This window comes from Brassica napus, chromosome C2 (assembly GCF_020379485.1).
Source record: "Brassica napus cultivar Da-Ae chromosome C2, Da-Ae, whole genome shotgun sequence".
NCBI classification, from domain to species: Eukaryota; Viridiplantae; Streptophyta; class Magnoliopsida; order Brassicales; family Brassicaceae; genus Brassica; species Brassica napus.
Genome location: NC_063445.1, coordinates 33,221,145 through 33,240,734, shown reverse-complemented (window position 1 = coordinate 33,240,734; position 19,590 = coordinate 33,221,145). Strand labels below are relative to the sequence as shown.

The window sequence follows — 19,590 nt, the reverse complement described above, 5'->3', positions numbered from 1 at the left end:
AACTATTAAATTTCGACATTAATCCAGCTGCCGAAAGGAGACTCGTACAGCTTAACGAGCTGGATGAATTCAGACACTTAGCCTATGGGAACTCGAAAATATATAAAGAGATGACAAAAGCATACCATGATAAAAAGATCATCTCTAGACACTTCGAACCAAATGATCAAGTGCTGTTATATAATTCTCGGCTAACGCTGTTTCCCGGAAAACTCCGATCTCGTTGGTCAGGTCTTTTCCCTGTTGTGGATGTCAAACCTTATGGAGCCATTACACTTGTAAATGATAAAGGGTAAGAATTTAAAGTGAATGGACAATGAGTGAAACATTATTGGGCTAAACCACCAAATAGCAGACCTTTACATTTAGGCCTTCCTGATCATTAGACAGATCGGATCTTAAGTCAAGCTCAAGACTTAAAATAAGCGCTGAATGGGAGGCAACCCATTTCTAGGAATTAGTTTAAGTAGTTTAATATATATATATATATAAATAAATAAAAGATCCGAGTAGACGATTGCCAATAATATCGACCGACGAGACCCTGCCGATATCGTTCGACATAACATCACCTGCTGCGACCGATGAAAACATCTTCACATCGATCGACATCTATTCTTGTCTGGTATATCATTCTTACTTGTTAAATTGAGTCATTTTTATTGAGTCAAGAAGGGGACAATAAACTTATTGATTTTGCTTGTTATATAACCACACCATTCTAGACTTACTAGTTGCAGATAGCACTAAAGATACCAAAGTGGATCAACCTGTCAACTATGTTACACTTGCTGAGAATGTTTGAAGGAACCAAAACTGACCTCCAACTTAACTGAGCTCAACTTTGCTTGTCTTGGGGCTTGGTATACATGGGATCGGATTCTTCAAACAAGTCTGGAAGGTAAAGCCTTGTGTAGATATGTCACCCTCTCTGTCTATTTCAAAATTTAGATTGAAAAAAATAAAATAATAATAAATATATAAAGAAAAAGAAAAAGAAAAAGGAAAAAAAGGAAAAAAAGAAAAGAAATATATATATATATATAGATGATAATTTAGGAAAAGAATTCGAACATGACTTGGTGGCTACAACCATTAAGGCTTGATTCATAAGAATTCTATAGGTAAAGGATTCGAACACGACTTGGTGGCTACAACCATTAAGGCTTGATTCACAAAGAATCCTAGGATATAGATCAAAAAGAAGTGAACATGATATGGTGGCTAAAACCATTAAAGCTTGATTCATGGAAGCATGTCCAATCTTGGTCAATGATCATGCAATAAAGCAGACTTTGACTGAGAGAGAAATTAGTAGAGAGAGGAAAGAAAATCTTATTTACCTGCAGGTCCAGATACTTGTTTGAGCATCCTTTCATCTTATGATCGAGACCCCCAAGGTAAAGTCTACACTTTTATTTATGCAAAAAATGAGGTTGGTAGATGGGATTGTCAGATATGATTTGTTAAGATGTTGACTAGGTGAATTTGGTTGCTAGACTAGGATATGGTATAATGTGCTTCTGAGATTAGGATTTCCTAAGGTGATGATTATGAGTTTTAAATCTGTGAGTCCCTGCTGTTTTCAAACCTCTTTCAGAGAGACTGCATGTATGTTTTGCTTGAGGACAAGCAAAATGGTAAGTCTAGGGGAGTTGATAGGCCATGGATTTTACCCATTTTTAGCCATGGTTTATAAGTGTTTTAATAACTAATTACTACGATATAGAGTCTATTTAGAGTGTTTATAGGTTCAAGGATGATTTGGAGGAAAGTGATGATTTTGGTGTCTTTTGGAACCTTTTGAGTGCAGAGCTGCACAGACGCATCAGATTTTTAGCTAAGTATGGAGACCTTCCCACCCTTAGATTGATCCCATCGTTTTCCACAAGATCTTTAAGTTACCTTTTCAATACCACCGGTTTGAGGTCAATCAGCATCCTGTAGCAGAAGTTATGCATGTTTTACTGAAGAATGGTCAGTCTGCCTCGCGAGAGGAAGCTGTCGAGGAGATGAAGGAAAATCGATCGATGGTGAAGCCTTGGCATCGATCGACGGTGTTTCCAGAATGCAGGCCTGTTATATTTTATGACTGATTTTGGCCCATAAGTTACCACAAATTAACAGAATACCCTTGCATGACAAAAAATCCTATTTTACTGTTTCTAAGCCATTGTTGACGGCTATGCTTCATACTATTCTAGAGAGAGAGAGCTTAGGATTGGAGAGAGAAATCTATACACCTTGAGAGAGGGAAGATCTTGAACTCCCTTTGTTTCTTTACTCTATTCTGTTTATTTATTTATTGTAATATTATTCAGACCATCATAACCATGTCTTTTATGAATATGTCTGTGTAATCTCACTGTTAGATTTAGGTTTCTCATAAGGTTGATTTATGTATTGCTAGCTTAAATTGTTGTTAGGGTGATTTAATCAGTTCTTCATCTAGTTGTTCTTACTACTAAGCTTAGGGTTGATAAACCATGAATCTTAGATCTTAGGACTGACTGGTGCAAGTGAGAACTTGGCCTTTTACCTGAAACTAAACTAGTATGATCTACCTGACTAAATACACATGAACGTTGGTCTAGTAAGTTAGAGAACACTAATCAAACCCGCTCTTAAAGCTTTCTGGAAGAAGCATCGATCGACGCGACGACTGTTCTGTCGATCAATATTTTGAAAGGTGTATCGATCGATATTCTTTACGAATCATCGATCGACACTTTCTCGTGATTAACATACGGAAGTTGAAATCCGAGATCCAGATTAGATAATCTAATTGATTATACCTAAATTTGAGTTCTAGAACGCTTAATATCAATAAACCCCTAAAACCCCAAATTAAGTTATTTACTTATCATACCTGAGAATATACCTGAATCTAGCTATATTTCCCAACTTTTAACAACCTCAAATCAAACCAATCGAGCAATTACCTTGCTCACAAATTCATTTACTGCTTTAAAACCTATTAACCTATTAATCTAGCTTTAATTCAAAGACTATAAATCTATTGTGTAATCCTAGAGTCTCTGTGGATTCGATCCATTTTTGGACTTCTTATTTGAGAGAGTAATTCACACTACAAGAAAACAGCGACATACCGAGGGAAAAAATCGTCGGTATGTCGTCGGAATAACGTTATTCCGATGACATACCGACGAAACAAGTCCTCGGAAATAACTCCTCGGAAATTCATTTTTCCTCGGAAATCCTTCGGAAATTTCCGACGGAATTCCGAGGAAACGAATTACCGAGGAAACTACGAGGACCACCAGTTCGTCGGAAAGCTCCTCGGAATATACCGAGGGAGAACTTCCTCGGGATATTTCGATGGACTTTCCGATGGTCCAATTCCGACGAAATGTTCCTCGGAATTTTCATCGGGAATTTCCGAGGAACAGAGCCCTCGGAAAATTCCGAGGAATGAGTCCCTCGGTATATTCCGAGGAAGAAGTCCCTCGGTATATTCCGAGGGTTCATTTCCTCGGAATTTCAAAAGAAATTAATTTTTAAAATTTTTTTTTTTTTTGAAATTTAAATTCAAAAATATAAAATTAAAATTAAAATTGAAAACATATTAGATAATATTCAAAGTTGTACAAATAAAAATAACACATTCCGAGTTTTTGAAAAAAAAAAAAACTATGGGTCTTGCACGGTCGGGAACACCTCGTTCGGGTACATCCTCTGCATCATCTCCATCATTTGCTGGTTCAGCCTCCTCTGTGCCTCATAGCCCGCCTGTTGAGCCGCCATCTGGGTCTCCAACAAAGATATGCGATCATCCTTGTCCTTCAACTGAGCCGTAAGTACTTCTGGGTCAACAAAGGGCGGTGGTGCAGAAGAAGGAGGAACCGACTGGGTGCGACGACCCAAACCGACCAAACGTCCCTTCTTCTTTGGAACCGACTGAAATAGAAAATAGCCAAATTTAAATCAAGAAATAAATGAATTGAACTTTAAAAAAAAGAACTTACGGATTCAACGATTTCGTTGATTCGAAACCGGGACAAGTTGGTCGAAGCAGTCGAATCGATATCCTCGGTTTGAAGCTGAGACACTTCGTCTTGCCCCTGAGTTTGGACCAGGGTGACCACTTCCCTCACAAGACCGTTATCAATCTGGCCGGTCTTCTTGTTGGTATACGCCCTCTTCATTAGGGCGAGATCATCAACCGGCTGGCCATCATTTTCTTCCGCCTTGAAAAAAATATAAATTAAAGAAACATAAGAAATTAGACGAAATGCACAAAAAATAAAATTTCAAAACTTATATAATTGAAGAAAAAGCGGCTGAACTTACCATGCGATCCCCCAGAGAGGCAATAGATTGAGCACCCAAGTTATGCTTAAGACGCCCTTACGGTCGCTCCTGCGGTTGGTGGAGTTGGTGGAAGAAGTTTCTTTCGTCTCTTCCTTATCCCAATGCGCACACAACTCCGTCCAGACCGTGTTGTTTATCGACTTTGGGACCTTTTAATAAAAAAAAAAAAATAGTTTAATAAATAAAAAATAGTTTAATAACCTTGTTGATTTTCCACTTCTTCTTCCACTCGTGGATCTGCTTCCCATAGTTGTCCATAACTTTATGGACGAAGTGGTGATAGATAAAGAGCGTCTCATCGCAAGTCCAGTTGAATTCTTGCTAAAAAAAACACAATTAGTAGAAAATTTAAATTAAAGATTAAAAATATAAATAAAAAATTAGAATACTTACCGCAAACTGACGAAACCACAGATGCTGCTTGTCGGTAGGGAAGTCAGTGAAAGTCGGATGTCCCTTGTCGAGGGCCGAGTACATCATACGGTTGATCCATGCGCTGATCCCGTTCCCGGATCGGTTGAACCTAATAAAAAGAACAAACGCTTAATAATGAATCAAATTTTAATGAAAAAAAAATATGTTTAATTACCATGTTTGACCCCGTCCATGTGGATACGGAGTGAGATAAGGAAGATGGTCACGACCGGGCTGTCGAACCAACTCCGCAACACTCATCACTCCCGGAGGACCCGGAGGAGCAGGAGCGGGTGCAGCAGCGGGAGCGAGAGGAGCAGGAGCGGGTGCAGCAGAGGGAGATGTATGGTAGGAGCTGTGGGGCAAAGCGGAATCCTGAAAATGGCTGGAATCCCGAGACTGGCTCCCCATACCACCACGACCACGACGCTGTCGACGCCGGATCTGATAATCATTAGACCTTTAAATTAAAAAAAAAATATTGAATAAATATAGAAATATATAATTTTTTTTTAAAAAAAAAAATCCCAAAAATAGTTTTTAATCACAAAAAGAGTTTATAGATATAAAAAATGTTTAATAAATATATAAAAATAGTTCTAATAAACAAAAAATAGTTTTAATAAATAAAAAATAGTTTAATAATTACATAAAATAGTTTTAATAATATTAAAAATGTTTAATAAATATAGAAATTTATATTATATATATATATATTTTTTTTTTAAATCCCAAATAATAGGTTTTAATCACAAAATTTTTTTATAGATATTAAAATTTTTTAATAAATATATATAAAAATAGTTCTAATAAACAAAAAATAGTTTTAATAAATAAAAAATAGTTTAATAATTACAAAAAATAGTTTTAATAATATTAAAAATGTTTAATAAATATAGAAATTTATATTATATATATATATATTTTTTTTAAATCCCAAATAATAGTTTTTAATCACAAAAAAGTTTTATAGATATTAAGAATGTTTTGTAAAATCCAAAAAATCGAATTTATATATAAAAATCATTTCGTAAAATACAAAAATCAAATTTATACACAAAAATCGAATTTATATACAAAAATCGATTTAATAAATACAAAAATAATAAAAAATTTATAAAAAAATTCTAAATCAATTCAACAAAACAAATTATTCAACCAAATCACAATTCTAAACCTATTATACAACCAAATCACAATCCTAACCAATCACCCTAACAAAAATCTATCAAATCTACCCAAAAACCTAACAAATAGAACCTAAGAGACTGGGATAGGGTCCTTACATGATTTGTGTAGGTTTAGAGAGGATTCGCCGGAGATATCGTCGGGAGAGAAGGGGGAGATCGCCGGAGAGGAGGGAGAGGAGCCGGAGAGGAAGAAGAGAGAAATGGGGAAGAAGAAGTGTTTCGTCGTTATAAAACCTAGGATCCGACGGATAGTTTCCGTCGGAATTTCCTCGGTATTTCAATTTCAATTTTCGCGAAATATTTCGCGGCTGTTTTGCCCGGTTAAATGAAAATATTCCGAGGAAATTCTGACGGACACTTAAATATCCATCGGAATTTCCTCGGATATTTCATTAATTCGAGGAAAAATTATATCCTATGCATGTATTTCTGTTGGTTTATATTGTTCCTCGGAATATTCCGAGGAATCCGAGGAAATTCCGAGGAACACATGTTTGGGGTTTCAAAACATCAGATTTTTTTGCCCTATATAATTTCTTATACAAATGCAATGCATACCATTGAGGAATCTTTGTATAGATGATCATAAACTATGAAATAACAAAATTTCAAAACGAATTGTAAGTATTCCCTTTACCGTTCATTAAAGTGTATAAGTGTTTCTCTTATGTTGTGGGGATTTCGTTCATACAATCGGAAAAGTGTTTATTATAGGGTAAAGAACAAATTTTTGACTTCATAATCAGTCTAAGACACTTAATAAGGGTTATATAAGTGTTATTCAAACCGCAAAACGTTGTTTTCGGTTTAAAAACCCTACTTCCTCGGAATTTCCTCGGAATATTCCGAGGGAATTCCGAGGAAACCCTTATCTTCCTCGGAATTCCGTCGGAATATTCCGAGGAAATTCCGAGGAAAACGACTCTATAATCAAATCCCTAAATCGACAAGGTCTATTCCGAGGAAATTCCGAGAAAAACCTATCTTCCCTCGGAATTTCCTCGGTATTTCTATTAAAAAAAAAAAAAGTCGATGCTAGTCTCTTTCCTAGTCATCATCACCAGATGAATCTGAATCTGGATCTTGGTGAAACTCTCCAATCACTGGTTCATCCTCTACGTGAACGACGGCTTCCTCTCCGAAGTCGGTTAAATCGACTACAAGGCCAACTCCAGCTAAATCTTCTGCTGCACTTAAGTTGCCGGATGTGCTTGGTTGTAGTGGGTCTTCCAGATCAGAACTTCCCTGAACTCGGCCTCTCGGGTTGAGTCTTGTAACAGTAACCCATGGATCATCTCTGTTCCTTACCCGGGGGTACTTGATATAACAAACCTGTAACATTTAAAAAATTATTAGTAAAATTATAAATTAATACACATGATGATGAATCATTGATCATCTGTGCGACTATAGAACCTTCCACCCTACTTAAATTTTTCAACATCTTCTTCAAATGCAACATATACCGCTCATACAGATACATCCATCTATACTGCACAGGACCACCAAGTTCCAATTCTCTTGCCAGGTGAATAACAAGATGCTCCATAACATCAAAAAATGAGGGAGGAAATATCTTCTCAAGGTTGCACTGAATCACGGCTATGTTAGTCTTCAAATTTTCAATACCTTCAAGAGTCACTGATCTCGTGCATAAATCGCGGAAGAAACCACTTATCCCTGCAATTGCTTCATGAACATTTCGTGGTAATAGTTCCTTGAAGGCAAACGGAAGGAGGCGCTGCATCATTACATGGCAATCATGGCTTTTCAAGCCAGTAAACTTTCCTTCCTTTCTGTCGATACAGTTACGCAAATTAGATGCGTAACCGTCTGGAAATTCCACATCGTTTGAAATCCAATCAAAGAACGGATCTTTCCCCTCTGCATCAAGTTGGTATATGGGAAAAGGAGCCCTACCATTCTCATCAACATGAAGTTCTGAACGAGCACATATATCGACTAAATCCAGTCTTGACTTCAAATTATCCTTTGTTTTATCTTGAACATTAAGGATTGTGTTCATGAGATTGTCAAAAAAGTTCTTCTCAATATGCATGACATCTAAATTATGCCTTAGCAGATGATCCTCCCAGTATGGCAGATCCCAGAAAATACTTTTTTGTGCCAGTTATGTAGGTATCCAACAGCATCTACCGGAAAACGCTCATGTCCACCGACGTCTGGCGTCCTTTCTGCACCAAAATCTCTTAGTTGTGTCTTCAAATCTTTCCCACAAATTTCCGGAGGTGGACTGTCAAACACCCTCTTGTTCTTCGTAAACAAATTCCTACTCGTACGATATGGATGATCAGGTGGTAGGAATCTCCTGTGACAGTCAAACCAACACGTTTTTCTTCCGTGTTTTAGTTGGAAAGCATCAGTGTTATCTTGACAATATGGACATGATAGCCTTCCATGCGTTGTCCATCCAGATAACATACCATATGCTGGAAAATCACTTATTGTCCACATTAGTACTGCCCGCATTTGAAAGTTTTCTTTACACGAAACATCGTATGTTTCAGCACCTTGAGCCCATAGTTGTTGCAACTCATATATTAGTGGCTGAAGAAACACATCAAGTGATCTCTTAGGATGCTCTGGTCCGGGAACGAGAATCGAGAGAAACAAAAACTCTCGTCGCAAGCACAAGTTTGGGGGTAGGTTGTATGGTGTAAGAATGACTGGCCATAGAGAATACTGTCTTCCACTCTTGCCAAACGGGCTGAAACCATCAGTACATGCACCAAGGTAGACATTTCTTCTCTCATACGCAAAGTCGGGATACTTTGATTGGAAATTCTTCCACGCTTTTGCATCTGAAGGATGTCTGATCTCACCATCTGTTGAGTGCTCCGCATGCCATCTCATTGTTTGCGCTGTGCGTTCAGACAGATACAACCTCTGCAACCTTTCCGTCAAGGCAAATACCACATCCTTTTATATGGCACTGGAACTCTTCCACTCGTATCTTTATAACGAGGCTTTCCACAAAATTTGCATGTAACCCGCTGTTCATCCGCCCTCCAATAAATCATGCAGTTGTCGCTGCATACATCTATTACCTGATACGATAAACCAAGACCAGCTACGAGTTTCTGAACCTCGTAGTATGAACCATGAGCTACATTATCCTCGGGTAGAATACCTTTTACAAAATCAGCAATCGCATCCACACGGTCTTCAGCCAAATTATAATTTGTTTTAATGCCCATCAATCTTGTAGCAGATGATAAAGCTGAATGACCATCTCTGCAACCTTCGTACAATGGTTGCTTTCCAGCATCCAACATATCATAAAATCTCCTAGCTTGTGCATTGGGTAAATCTTCCCCTCTAAAATGATCATTTACCATCTGCTCAGTACCTACACCATAATCTACATCCGTTCTAATTGGTTCTTCTAATCTAACCGCTGGCTGAGGTTCGCTAGTACTACCATGTTCATAATCAGTTTCCCCATGATGATACCAAATTTTGTAACTTCGTGTAAACCCACTCAAATATAGATGAGTCCAAACATCTCACTCTTTAATAACCTTTCTATTTTTACAATTAGATCAAGGACATCTTAACATACATGTTTTTGCTTCCGGTTGTCGGTGAACTAACCCCATGAATTCGGTTATACCTAGTTGGTATTCTTCCGTAAGCAATCTCGTGTTCGGATCCAAATGAGGTCGATCGATCCAAGAACGAAAATAATTTGAAGAAGACATGTTTTTTATGAATCAAATTCGTGTGTAAAGAGAGTAAGAAGGAGGATGAAGATATGGAGTGAATGAAGAGGAAGAGGTGTGCTTGTATTTATAGTTGAAATCCTGCCGACAGACCGAGGAAATTCCGACGGAATACCGACGGCAACGGCTCTTTCCTCGGAATTTCCTCGGAATTTTTAAAATCCCCCAACGGCTCTCTAACGGCTATAATATATCCTCGGAATCCATCGGTTTTTTCCGAGGAATACATTTTTCCTCGGTATTCCATAAGAATATTCCGACGGATTGATATTTCCTCGGAATTCCGTCGGTAAATTCCGAGGAAACCAAATTTTGTGTTTCCTCGGAATATCCTCGGAAATTCCTCGGGATATTCCGAGGATTTCAATTTCCGTCGGAATGTCCGTCAGAATACCGCTGTTTTCTTGTAGTGTCACTCTTTAGGATAATTTTAGTGATATCAGGGAGAAGGATGAAAGCAGAGACCACTTGTATTTTGCTTGTCTCTATACTTTCACTGTCTGGATGAATGTTGCTGAGAGGCTACTTGGTGCAACAATAACACCGGACTGGGAAGAGAGTGTTGCCTCCTTACTGCGTCCGAATAGGAACAGGTTTGATACAGTTCTCCTGCAATTAGTATTTCAGACTTCTATCTATGTGTTGTGGAAGGAGAGGAACTCTAGAAGGCATGGCGGTACATGTGCATCAGTGGAGAGGACTACTAAAATCATTGGAAACCTGGTCAAAAATCAAATTTCTTCACTAAAATACAGGGGAAATCACAAGCTGGAGCCTCTGCTAAGGAGATGGTTTGATGTCTACACCATTTAAGACATATTATTCTTTTATTATTTACACTTTAGATTAGCTTATCATCATCATGTAAATCTAATTTTTAGTTTTGATCAATAAATTTGAAATTTCATCAAAAAAAAAATCAGACCAATATAAGGAAATCAACAAAAATCTTCTTATAATATCCAACTTAGACATTAAAAATGAATAGAACGTGGACTAATCTTAAGATAATTAAAGAATTGGTCTTAAAATTATATTACTAATTTACCCTTAATGAATGTTAAAAACCAAACTTAAAATAAAGTGGCATTATTTGTAAATAACATATGAAGTAATAGTTAATGAAATACGTCAACAAAAAATACATGATTTTTTTTTGGTCAACAAATATGAATTTCTAAATTACGTTTCGTATCACATTTTAAAAAGGTAATGAAATACGTTATGTGGCATCGAAAAGAAAATAAATGCAAAAGTGAAACGTTATACAATTTATTTCTAAAACCAAAATTTACCAAAACATCACAATACTAAAAGGGATATTCCCTCAAAATCTATGCTGCCACGTCAGACTAAATATTCGACCAATAGAAACATTTCATTTTGGGTCCGGGCTTCTGTTTTGTTTCGATGGGTTTGTTTCGTTTCGGTCTGGGCTAATGGGCTTCGTCTGGGTTGTGTTACGGCCAGTTCTTAAGCTCTTTCAGTATAACCTAGATCTACGAAGGCGAGTTCTGGATTCTCTTCTTCTCTTCGCCATTTCTCTTCGTCTTCTCCTCTGTGTTCTGATCATCCGATTCCTCACGATCGGTTTCTTTCAATCAATTTCGCCATCAATTCTTCTTTATGGTTTCTTTTCATCTTCCCCCTTTCCTCCTTCTTTATATATTGTTTTTCCCCCGTCTAGAAATCAAAACCCTAGAAACTCGATCGATGGCGATGAAACCACATGGGAAGTCGATTATGTCCTCCGATTCCGACAAAAAAATCGTATTCTTCAAAGATCTCTCGCTGGGTCCCAACGAAGCTCAGTTGCGGTTTCGGCTCATCCATTTCTGGGAGGCTTGGAATCCGCTAAAGAAGACGCTTATTGGCATGGAGATGTTACTCATCGACGAACAGGTTATAGTGATTAAGCGTTGTTTTTTTCATTTCGAAACAAGTTTATGCTTATCGTTCTTCACTTACGTATATTGGTTTGTCTTATGTTGTTATTTGCAGGGAACTGTTATTCAAGGATTCATTTCCCCAGGGCGTATTCAAAAATATCTGCCTGATATGAAGCGAGGCTCTGTTTACAAACTCAACAACTTCTACGGATCCAGAAACAAATCGGTGTTTCGGGTTGCTGATCATACCGTTACAGTGTCGTTCTCATGGAACTCGGAGTTGACGGTTCTTCTAAACTGTCCTACTCATTTTGATGCGGACAGTTTCCGGTTCCATTCATATGAAGAGTTTCAAGCTAACTGCGACCTCAAAGGAGACCTCTACGGTAAGCTCTTTGATTCCCAACGTGATTTTTAGTTTAGTTGTTTGATAATTAGAATGTTGCTTAGATAAGTAGATCTGAAATTGGTTGAATCAATGTTTTGTTTTGATATCCGTAGAGGAAATATATGCTTTAAAAAATAGAATTATAAATACATGTTGTTTCATATTAGTATATTTAGCTTTGTATATTGATAGACATGTGAAGCTTTTGTAAATAAAGGTATCTGTCGAGTACGTAAAAACTTGGATGAAACGGGTTGCTTAGATTCTATTTTATTAGTTTTTTAATATCCGTAGAAGAAATATATGCTTTAAAAAATAGAATTATAAATACATGTTGTTTCATATTAGTATATTTAGCTTTGTATATTGATAGACATGTGAAGCTTCTGTAAATAAAGATATCTGTCGAGTACGTAAAAACTTGGATTATTAGGATTGCTTAGATTCTTTTAAACTTAAATTTTATAAAATTTGTTAGACAGAAAAAGTTGACAATATTCAATTTTTTTTAACGGTCAAAATTTGCCTAGATGTTGTTGGCCACATGAAGTTGGTTAACGGTCAGAGTATCGTTGAGGCACCAGTTCTTGACGAAGTGGAGATAGCAAAAGCCAGGCGTGTTCTGATTCATGTCCAATCACATGAGTACGTGTACATTATTTTCTGGAAACTACTTCTCCTTACTCCTATTACTTACGTAGTATCGTTTTTTTCAGTGGACCGGTCATGAAGCTATACCTTTGGGATCAGGCTGCAAGAGACTTCTGCAAAAAGTTCAATTCGTACGAGGGCACACCCACTGTGTTACTGGTCACGACCGTCAACACGAAGACTCTCGGAGGTTCTGATTTTTATCTATGATATAGGTTTCTTACAGTTATATATCAGCATTTTGTGTTCTTTAGTAGGGTTTTTTCATGTGACAACAGGTACTCTGGCCTTGACCTCAATGTCATCTTCGCGTGTGTTTATGGACTATGATGTCCAACCTACAATAGACTACTTCAGTTGGTAAGTGTTTATGTGTTTTGCATTTACTCTTTTTTCTCAATGAAGTGCTCGCGTTATCTCACTGCGTTGACTAACTAACTCAAATTTTTTTACTCTATCTCAGGTTGGGCTCTAATCCTGCAATTGCTGAGCAGGTTAATGCAGAGGTAGTCACCAAACGTGAGACAATGACTATAGGGGAAATATTCTCCTACATCGAGCAAGAATCCGCAAAGGTAAACTCAATCTATTTAACTTCAATCACCACGAGAAATTTATATTCTTATGCATATACGCAGGACGCCTTCTTTGAGTGCACGGCTACGATCGATGACGTCGTGCATGGTTCTTCTTGGTACTACATTTCCTGCAGTGGGTGCCATTCTAAGGTTATCAAAGGTCCAACTTCGTTGATCTGTACAAGCAAGAAGTGTGGAAAGGTTAACGCATCTGGTGTGCCACAGTAAGAACTCTAAACTGAAATTTAATTAATTTTTTATTGGAGTTAGGTTCTCATTCTTTCATGACAGGTACCTGTCAAAGATATCCGTTTATGACAACTGTGAGCAAGATGTCTTTGTGCTTCTTGGTGATGCTGGTCGTGAACTGACTGGGAAGCCAGCATCAGAGTTAGTCAGAAGCTATTTTGAGGTAACTTTTTATAAGTATATAAGCTCTGAAACGTTTTGGGTAGATGTTGTTTTCTTTTCATCATGCTAAGCTCTTAAATGTATAAGCCTGACCCTGTTTTGATTGAATGTCAGGCTAATGGCAACGAAGGAGTTAACCTTGAGGCACCTGTTCCGGAAGCTCTAATCAGCACCATCGGTCAGAAGCATAAGTTTTGTGTCAAAGTCACAGAGCATAATTTTTCAGGTAAGACCCGATCTCTTACCGTGACTAAGATCCTCCCACTAGACCCTGAACCAACCACAGTGTCTTCGGAAGATAACCATACTACTGCCACGTCTGGGGAAACATCCGAAAACTGTGTGGATTCAGCAGATGGGAGTAAGAAAACCTGTGACAGTTCTGAGCTGGAGAGAGTTAAACGCCCTAAATGTGGGAACTAGGGTTCTCGCGACAGTTCTCAGAGAGTGCATTTTCTATTCAGTTTACGTGTTTGTTTCTTTACAATTGCATGCATGGTTTTTTCATTATGTCTTTGAATTGTGAGAGTTTTTCCTTAACAATGGTTTCTCTCAATTTGATTTTTCAGCGTTTTTTTAAGAATCATATTTGGTCAAATAATATTTGTTTAATAATTTGGGTCAACATGTTATTTTTTCTTATCCTCATTTGATTGACTTAAATCCAAGAAATAATATGAAAATATTTCCATATCGCAAATCCATAAGGTTTATGACAAACCCAACTGGTCCATAAATACATTAGAATTTACTTAGTGAAATGAGAAAATAACGTGATAGTCAAACACAATTATTAAATGCGTTTTCCTTCACTAACGTAAAAAATATTCCCATATCTCAATCAGTTTAATATCTTTCCTAAACCATACTCCTAAAGAATAAAACAAAACGCTTTCTACCCCCATCTCCATATTCGATAATCAAAAAGCTCTGTAACATATTTCTTCCCTTCTCTGTTCTTCCTTAGGTCCTTTTACAGTTGGCTACAAAGCTCGCCAAACGACTCTGTAAGTGTAAAATTATTTACAAACAAACGGTATACGAATATAAATCTACCCCTATAGTTAACAATCTATTTGCTTCTCAGGATAAAGTTACACAAAGATGGAGAACACACCTCGAACACCCCATTTGGAAACTGCAGGTTCAAAAATACAAACTTTTGCATACAGTATTGTATTTACCAAACGGAGTTGAGAATAGTACATATAGCTTTAAAACAGAACACATACAAAATAATAAAATTTCAAAATTTATATTCTTTTATATCGCAAATTGTTTTTATATTAATATGGAGATAACAGGTATTTAAAGTTTTATATTTTTTTATAACGCGAATTGTTTTTATTAAATAATAAACATTTCAATCTTTATTTTAAAAGGTAGGCTAATAACTCTGTCCCCTCTCAATATACTAAGCAAAATATACTAATATGAAAACAATAGGTATTTATAATCTTGATTTTTTAAAGCACATATTTGTTCCACCTATATAAAAAACTAATATATAAGTTGAGAAAATTACAGATATTACTCATAGTATATTTTAATATTACGCTTTTAATTTACAACTTCTAATGATGTATTTTAAAAAAAAACTTTGGGGAAAAAAGATAAAAAAAAAAAATTCGTATTTGAAAACATATTATCCAAAAAATCATAAAAAAATTTCCCTCTTAAACTTTTTGTGTTATTTTTAGATTTATTTTTTTATAAAAGTTTTTGTTATTTTTATTTAATATTTATATATTCTTTTATTTTTCAAATTTTATAAATTTTGTAAATATATATAGAGTATTAATGTCATTTACCTATTAAATAAAACATTTTGGTAATTTTTCCCCTTATGATATAATTTAGTGATCAAAACTTAAAAATGGTCTGTTTATAAGAATAACTCTATTCAAGATGAGATAAAAATTTATAATATAGTTATGATTGACATATTATACATTTGTCAATCATATTGTAGCATAATTACATATAGCCTATAAAAATTAGAAGTGAATTATAGATGAGATCCAACTGGTTTCCACAAATCTGTTAAAGCTTGGTAAGGTTAGTAATCAATTACTAAAAAAACATAAATTAATTTCGTGGGCTTATTTGTATACCATAGAAAGCATTGTATTTTACTATCATTTTATTAACGACATACAACAGAACTTGGAATTCTCAAATATTACTATTTCTTTTTTCATAATATTTAGTATTAATAAGAAAAGAATAGGTATATGGTTTGATAAACATAATATAATTCTTTTTCAAATAATAAAGTGGTAAACAATTAAAAAAACTCTCTATATAGTAAATAAACTAAAACTATTATTTTCTGTATTCTTAATGTCTTATATTTTATACAAACTCACCTGTTTTTGTTATTTTTAATTTTATGCATATAATAGAAACTCGAATTCGCATATCCTATTATTCCATTTTAATAAGAGTTAGTGTTAATAAGGGGATAAGCATGTATATGGTTTGATAAACAAAAGATAAAACTCTTTTAATAAAAACGTGGTCAGAAAAGTAAGAATATATATCTATATAGTCAATGAAATTCTTCTTCTTTGTATGCATGATATGTCGGGAGGGTAATAATTTTCAAACTAATACATATATAATCAATTAAGAAACCATTAGAGTAAATAATTTATCATATCTAATTTTGGGTTTATCTATTTATATAATATTTAAATACAAATAAAATAAAGTCAATTTAATTTAATGAATACATTTAATACACTACTTCTTTTACGTACTGTATAATTTCTAACTGTTTTAAAAGGTCCAATTTTATAAAGTTTATACTTAAAAAACTTGAACATCGATACAATTAGAAATTTTGTAGGTATTTCAACTGTAATATAATATGGACTTCTCCTTATTTGTATGAACGATAAGTGTTCTACCATAAATTTTTTAAAAATAGTATATAGATATATTATAAACACCTTCCTAATTTTTTTTCATCCAGGAACTTCTACCGGAATCACACATAAAAGAAAAAGATGACGCCCACCCGGATCACGCAACAAACCCAAAGGTGTGTCAATACTCTGAAGATATATTATTTTACACTCTACGAGAATACTATTTTAAATTATGAATTTATTTTGTAGTCAATCAGATATGCAATCCACCAACGTTCAAACCAAAATACTATGATTGTAAGTTTAAATAGATAATTATAATATATTTTTCAACAGTATCTACTGATAAACTAATTTATTTATCTAATTTAATCGTACAGGTGGCTGTGATAAATGTGACACCTATGGTATAAAATCAATCCAGTCTAAAAACATTATTATCCCACAATGTCTAATGCTTATATTGTCTTAAATGGATCGCTTTTAATTTATCCAGTGAGACAAAAAAACGCACGAGGGATGAGAAAAGCCATCTTGCTATCCAAACGAACGTCATCCCTGCCACAAGGTAACAATCCATGTCAACTTTAAACAATTAAGAAATTATAACAAAAACTTATACGTCTCATCTGCATATGTTATACGCATAGGTCTACATGCTCCACAAGGATCTCATGGCTTACACCCAAAAAGAACTGCAAAGAAAGGTGTATATTTTCAACTCATATTTTAAATCAATGTCAGGAATGAGCACGATAAATTAAAAGCTCATATCGATAAACGCTAGGTGCATAAAATATTATATCTCTTTATAATATATTAAACGCTTTTAACTATAAAAATACTAACCACAATGTCTTAACAATTTCAAACACCTTTAACCACAGATAAATGCTCCACATCTAAAGCTGAAGATAACCCCATCGTAGAATGCACAAAATGTGGTGCATTAATGTGGACTTCAGAGAGTACTGGTAAAGACTTTAGAACAGGTGAACTAACCTTCACTATTTGCTGTAACCATGGCCAAATAAAGCTTCCACCGATCAAGCAACCCCCACCCATGTTAGAAGAACTTCTTCAGCATAGGTGGTTTCGAGATACCATTCGAGTCTATAATTCGGTATTGGCTTTCACCTCCATTGGAATGAAGATGGATTATACGGTGGTGAATGCTCCCGGACCCTACACTATACGGATCCAAGGTCAAACCCACCATAGAATTGGCTCACTAATACCGAGACAAGGCCGTCCCCCCGAATATCTCCAGCTTTATATATTTGATACGGGCAACGAAGTCAAAAACCGTTTAAACGCGATGGGCCAAACCTCAACAGAAGGTAATCTTGATGGGACAACCTTAGCGCGCCTCATCGAGATGCTTGATGAGAATAACTGTTTAGCCAAGCTTTTCCGACGGGCACGTGACTACTACGAAGGCAGCGGGCAAGAGTTTAATATAAGATTGCTCTCAGATAAAGGGAAAGGTAAAGAATACGATCTCCCGAGTACGAGTGAGGTCGCAGGCCTTATCGTAGGGGATATGTTATCAACAATTGGAGTACGAGATATAGTGGTTCAATTCCAATCTGACACTTTGCAGCAGATCCGTGACGACCACCCTCTGTACATGAGCCTCCAATATCCTCTACTCTTTCCACATGGTGAGTATGGATTTCACCCCCAAATCTCATTACATCTTGAGACAGGCACCTCGAAAACAAGGCAATTCCTGATGATACGCCAGTACTACGCTGCTCAGATACATACACGTCTTAACCAGGGGATGACATTGGTTTAAGGGGGCCGTCTCCTCCATCAATATGTTGTTGACGTTTATACGGCAATCGAAGAAGATCGGTTAAGGTGGGCCAGAAATAATCAAGATGTTTTGCGAGCCGAGCTCTACAGTAATGTACTCGATGCTGTTAGCAAGGGTGACACTGATGCTAAAATTATTGAACAAAGGTTCATACTGCCGCCAAGTTTCACCGGTGGGCCTCGATACTTAGTTGAGAAATACCATGACGCGATGGCTATCTGCAGAGAATATGGGAACCCGGATTTGTTTATAACAATGACGGTCAATCCTAACTGGAAAGAGATTAAAGAACATCTTGAGATACACGGTGGAGACTCCCCCAATGATAGACCAGACATTGAATGTTGTGTCTTTAAGATGAAGTTAGATCAGCTACTGAAGGATTTCAAAAAAGGAACTTTCTTCAAGCCATACACAACAGCTCTCCACAGAATAGAGTTTCAAAAAAGAGGCCTCCCTCATGCACATATATTATTGTGGTTTGGAATCTCATCCAGAACACCAAGTTCGGAAGAGGTAGATGAGATTATTTCAGCCGAGTTCCCAAACAAAGAAGAAGACCCAGAAGCTTATAATTTAGTGACAAAACACATGATCCATGGTCCATGTGGTGTCACTAATCCGAAGTCACCGTGTATGGAAAATAATGTGTGCACAAAGAAGTATCCTCGGCCTTATAATGACAGTACTTCGATTGACAAATCAGGGTACGTGTTATATCGTCGCCGCCGAAATGAAAATGAGTCTGTGGTTAAAAATAGGGCAACCCTAAACAACACGTTTGTTGTACCTCATAACATTAACCTCTTAAAGAAGTACGAGGCTCATATCAATGTGGAATGGTGTAATCGTACAAGCGCAGTGAAGTACTTATTCAAGTACATAACCAAGGGTGTTGACAGAGCATCCGCAGTTATTTAAAAAGGAAATACGGCAACTACCTCTGACACAGTTGCTCCTCGAGAACCAAAGGAAAAAGTGATTAAGCAACGGAATGAGATCCAAGAATACATCGAAGCCTGGTATTTGTCAGCATGTGAGTCCATGTGGCGGACTTTCGCATTTCACATACACAAAAGAAAGCCGTCCGTTGAGAAGCTTATCATTCACTTAGAAGGCGAGCATAACATCACTATTAAAGAAACTGATAACCTTGGCCGCGTAATCCGCAAACCAGGTATTGAGAAGACAATGTTTACTAAATGGATGGTATTATGCAGAAGGTCAGCATTTGCACGGACATTAACTTATGTGCATATACCAGAATATTTCGTCTGGAACAACAATTCCAAAGTCTGG

At 36.2% G+C, this 19,590-nt stretch overlaps 1 protein-coding gene across 2 annotated transcripts; it reads left to right on the top strand.

Annotated features, from left to right (window-relative positions):
- Nucleotides 1-10,749: 10,749 nt before the first annotated feature.
- Nucleotides 10,750-18,304, top strand: LOC106378281. Of its 2 annotated transcripts, XR_007318938.1 has the most exons (8): nucleotides 10,750-11,581; nucleotides 11,681-11,954; nucleotides 12,487-12,601; nucleotides 12,673-12,797; nucleotides 12,886-12,967; nucleotides 13,071-13,182; nucleotides 13,246-13,597; nucleotides 13,711-18,304. XR_007318938.1 is itself a non-coding variant. In XM_048746337.1 (7 exons), exons 1-7 carry the CDS (start codon nucleotides 11,306-11,308, stop codon nucleotides 13,411-13,413), a joined length of 1,152 nt encoding a protein of 383 aa, XP_048602294.1. In that variant the 5' UTR covers nucleotides 10,750-11,305; the 3' UTR covers nucleotides 13,414-18,304. The 2 variants fall into 2 exon arrangements, 1 of the variants encoding a protein (XP_048602294.1); XM_048746337.1 differs by having other exon boundaries at nucleotides 13,246-18,304.
- The last annotated feature ends 1,286 nt before the right edge of the window (nucleotides 18,305-19,590 follow it).

Bases quoted from the DNA above. Each gene is read 5' to 3' on its own strand.
- LOC106378281 (XM_048746337.1), top strand. From the start codon at position 11,306: ATGGTTTCTTTTCATCTTCCCCCTTTCCTCCTTCTTTATATATTGTTT. The intron at 12,602-12,672 runs GTACGTGTACAT...CGTTTTTTTCAG, and splicing joins ATTCATGTCCAATCACATGA to TGGACCGGTCATGAAGCTAT. The intron at 12,798-12,885 runs GTTCTGATTTTT...ATGTGACAACAG, and splicing joins CAACACGAAGACTCTCGGAG to GTACTCTGGCCTTGACCTCA.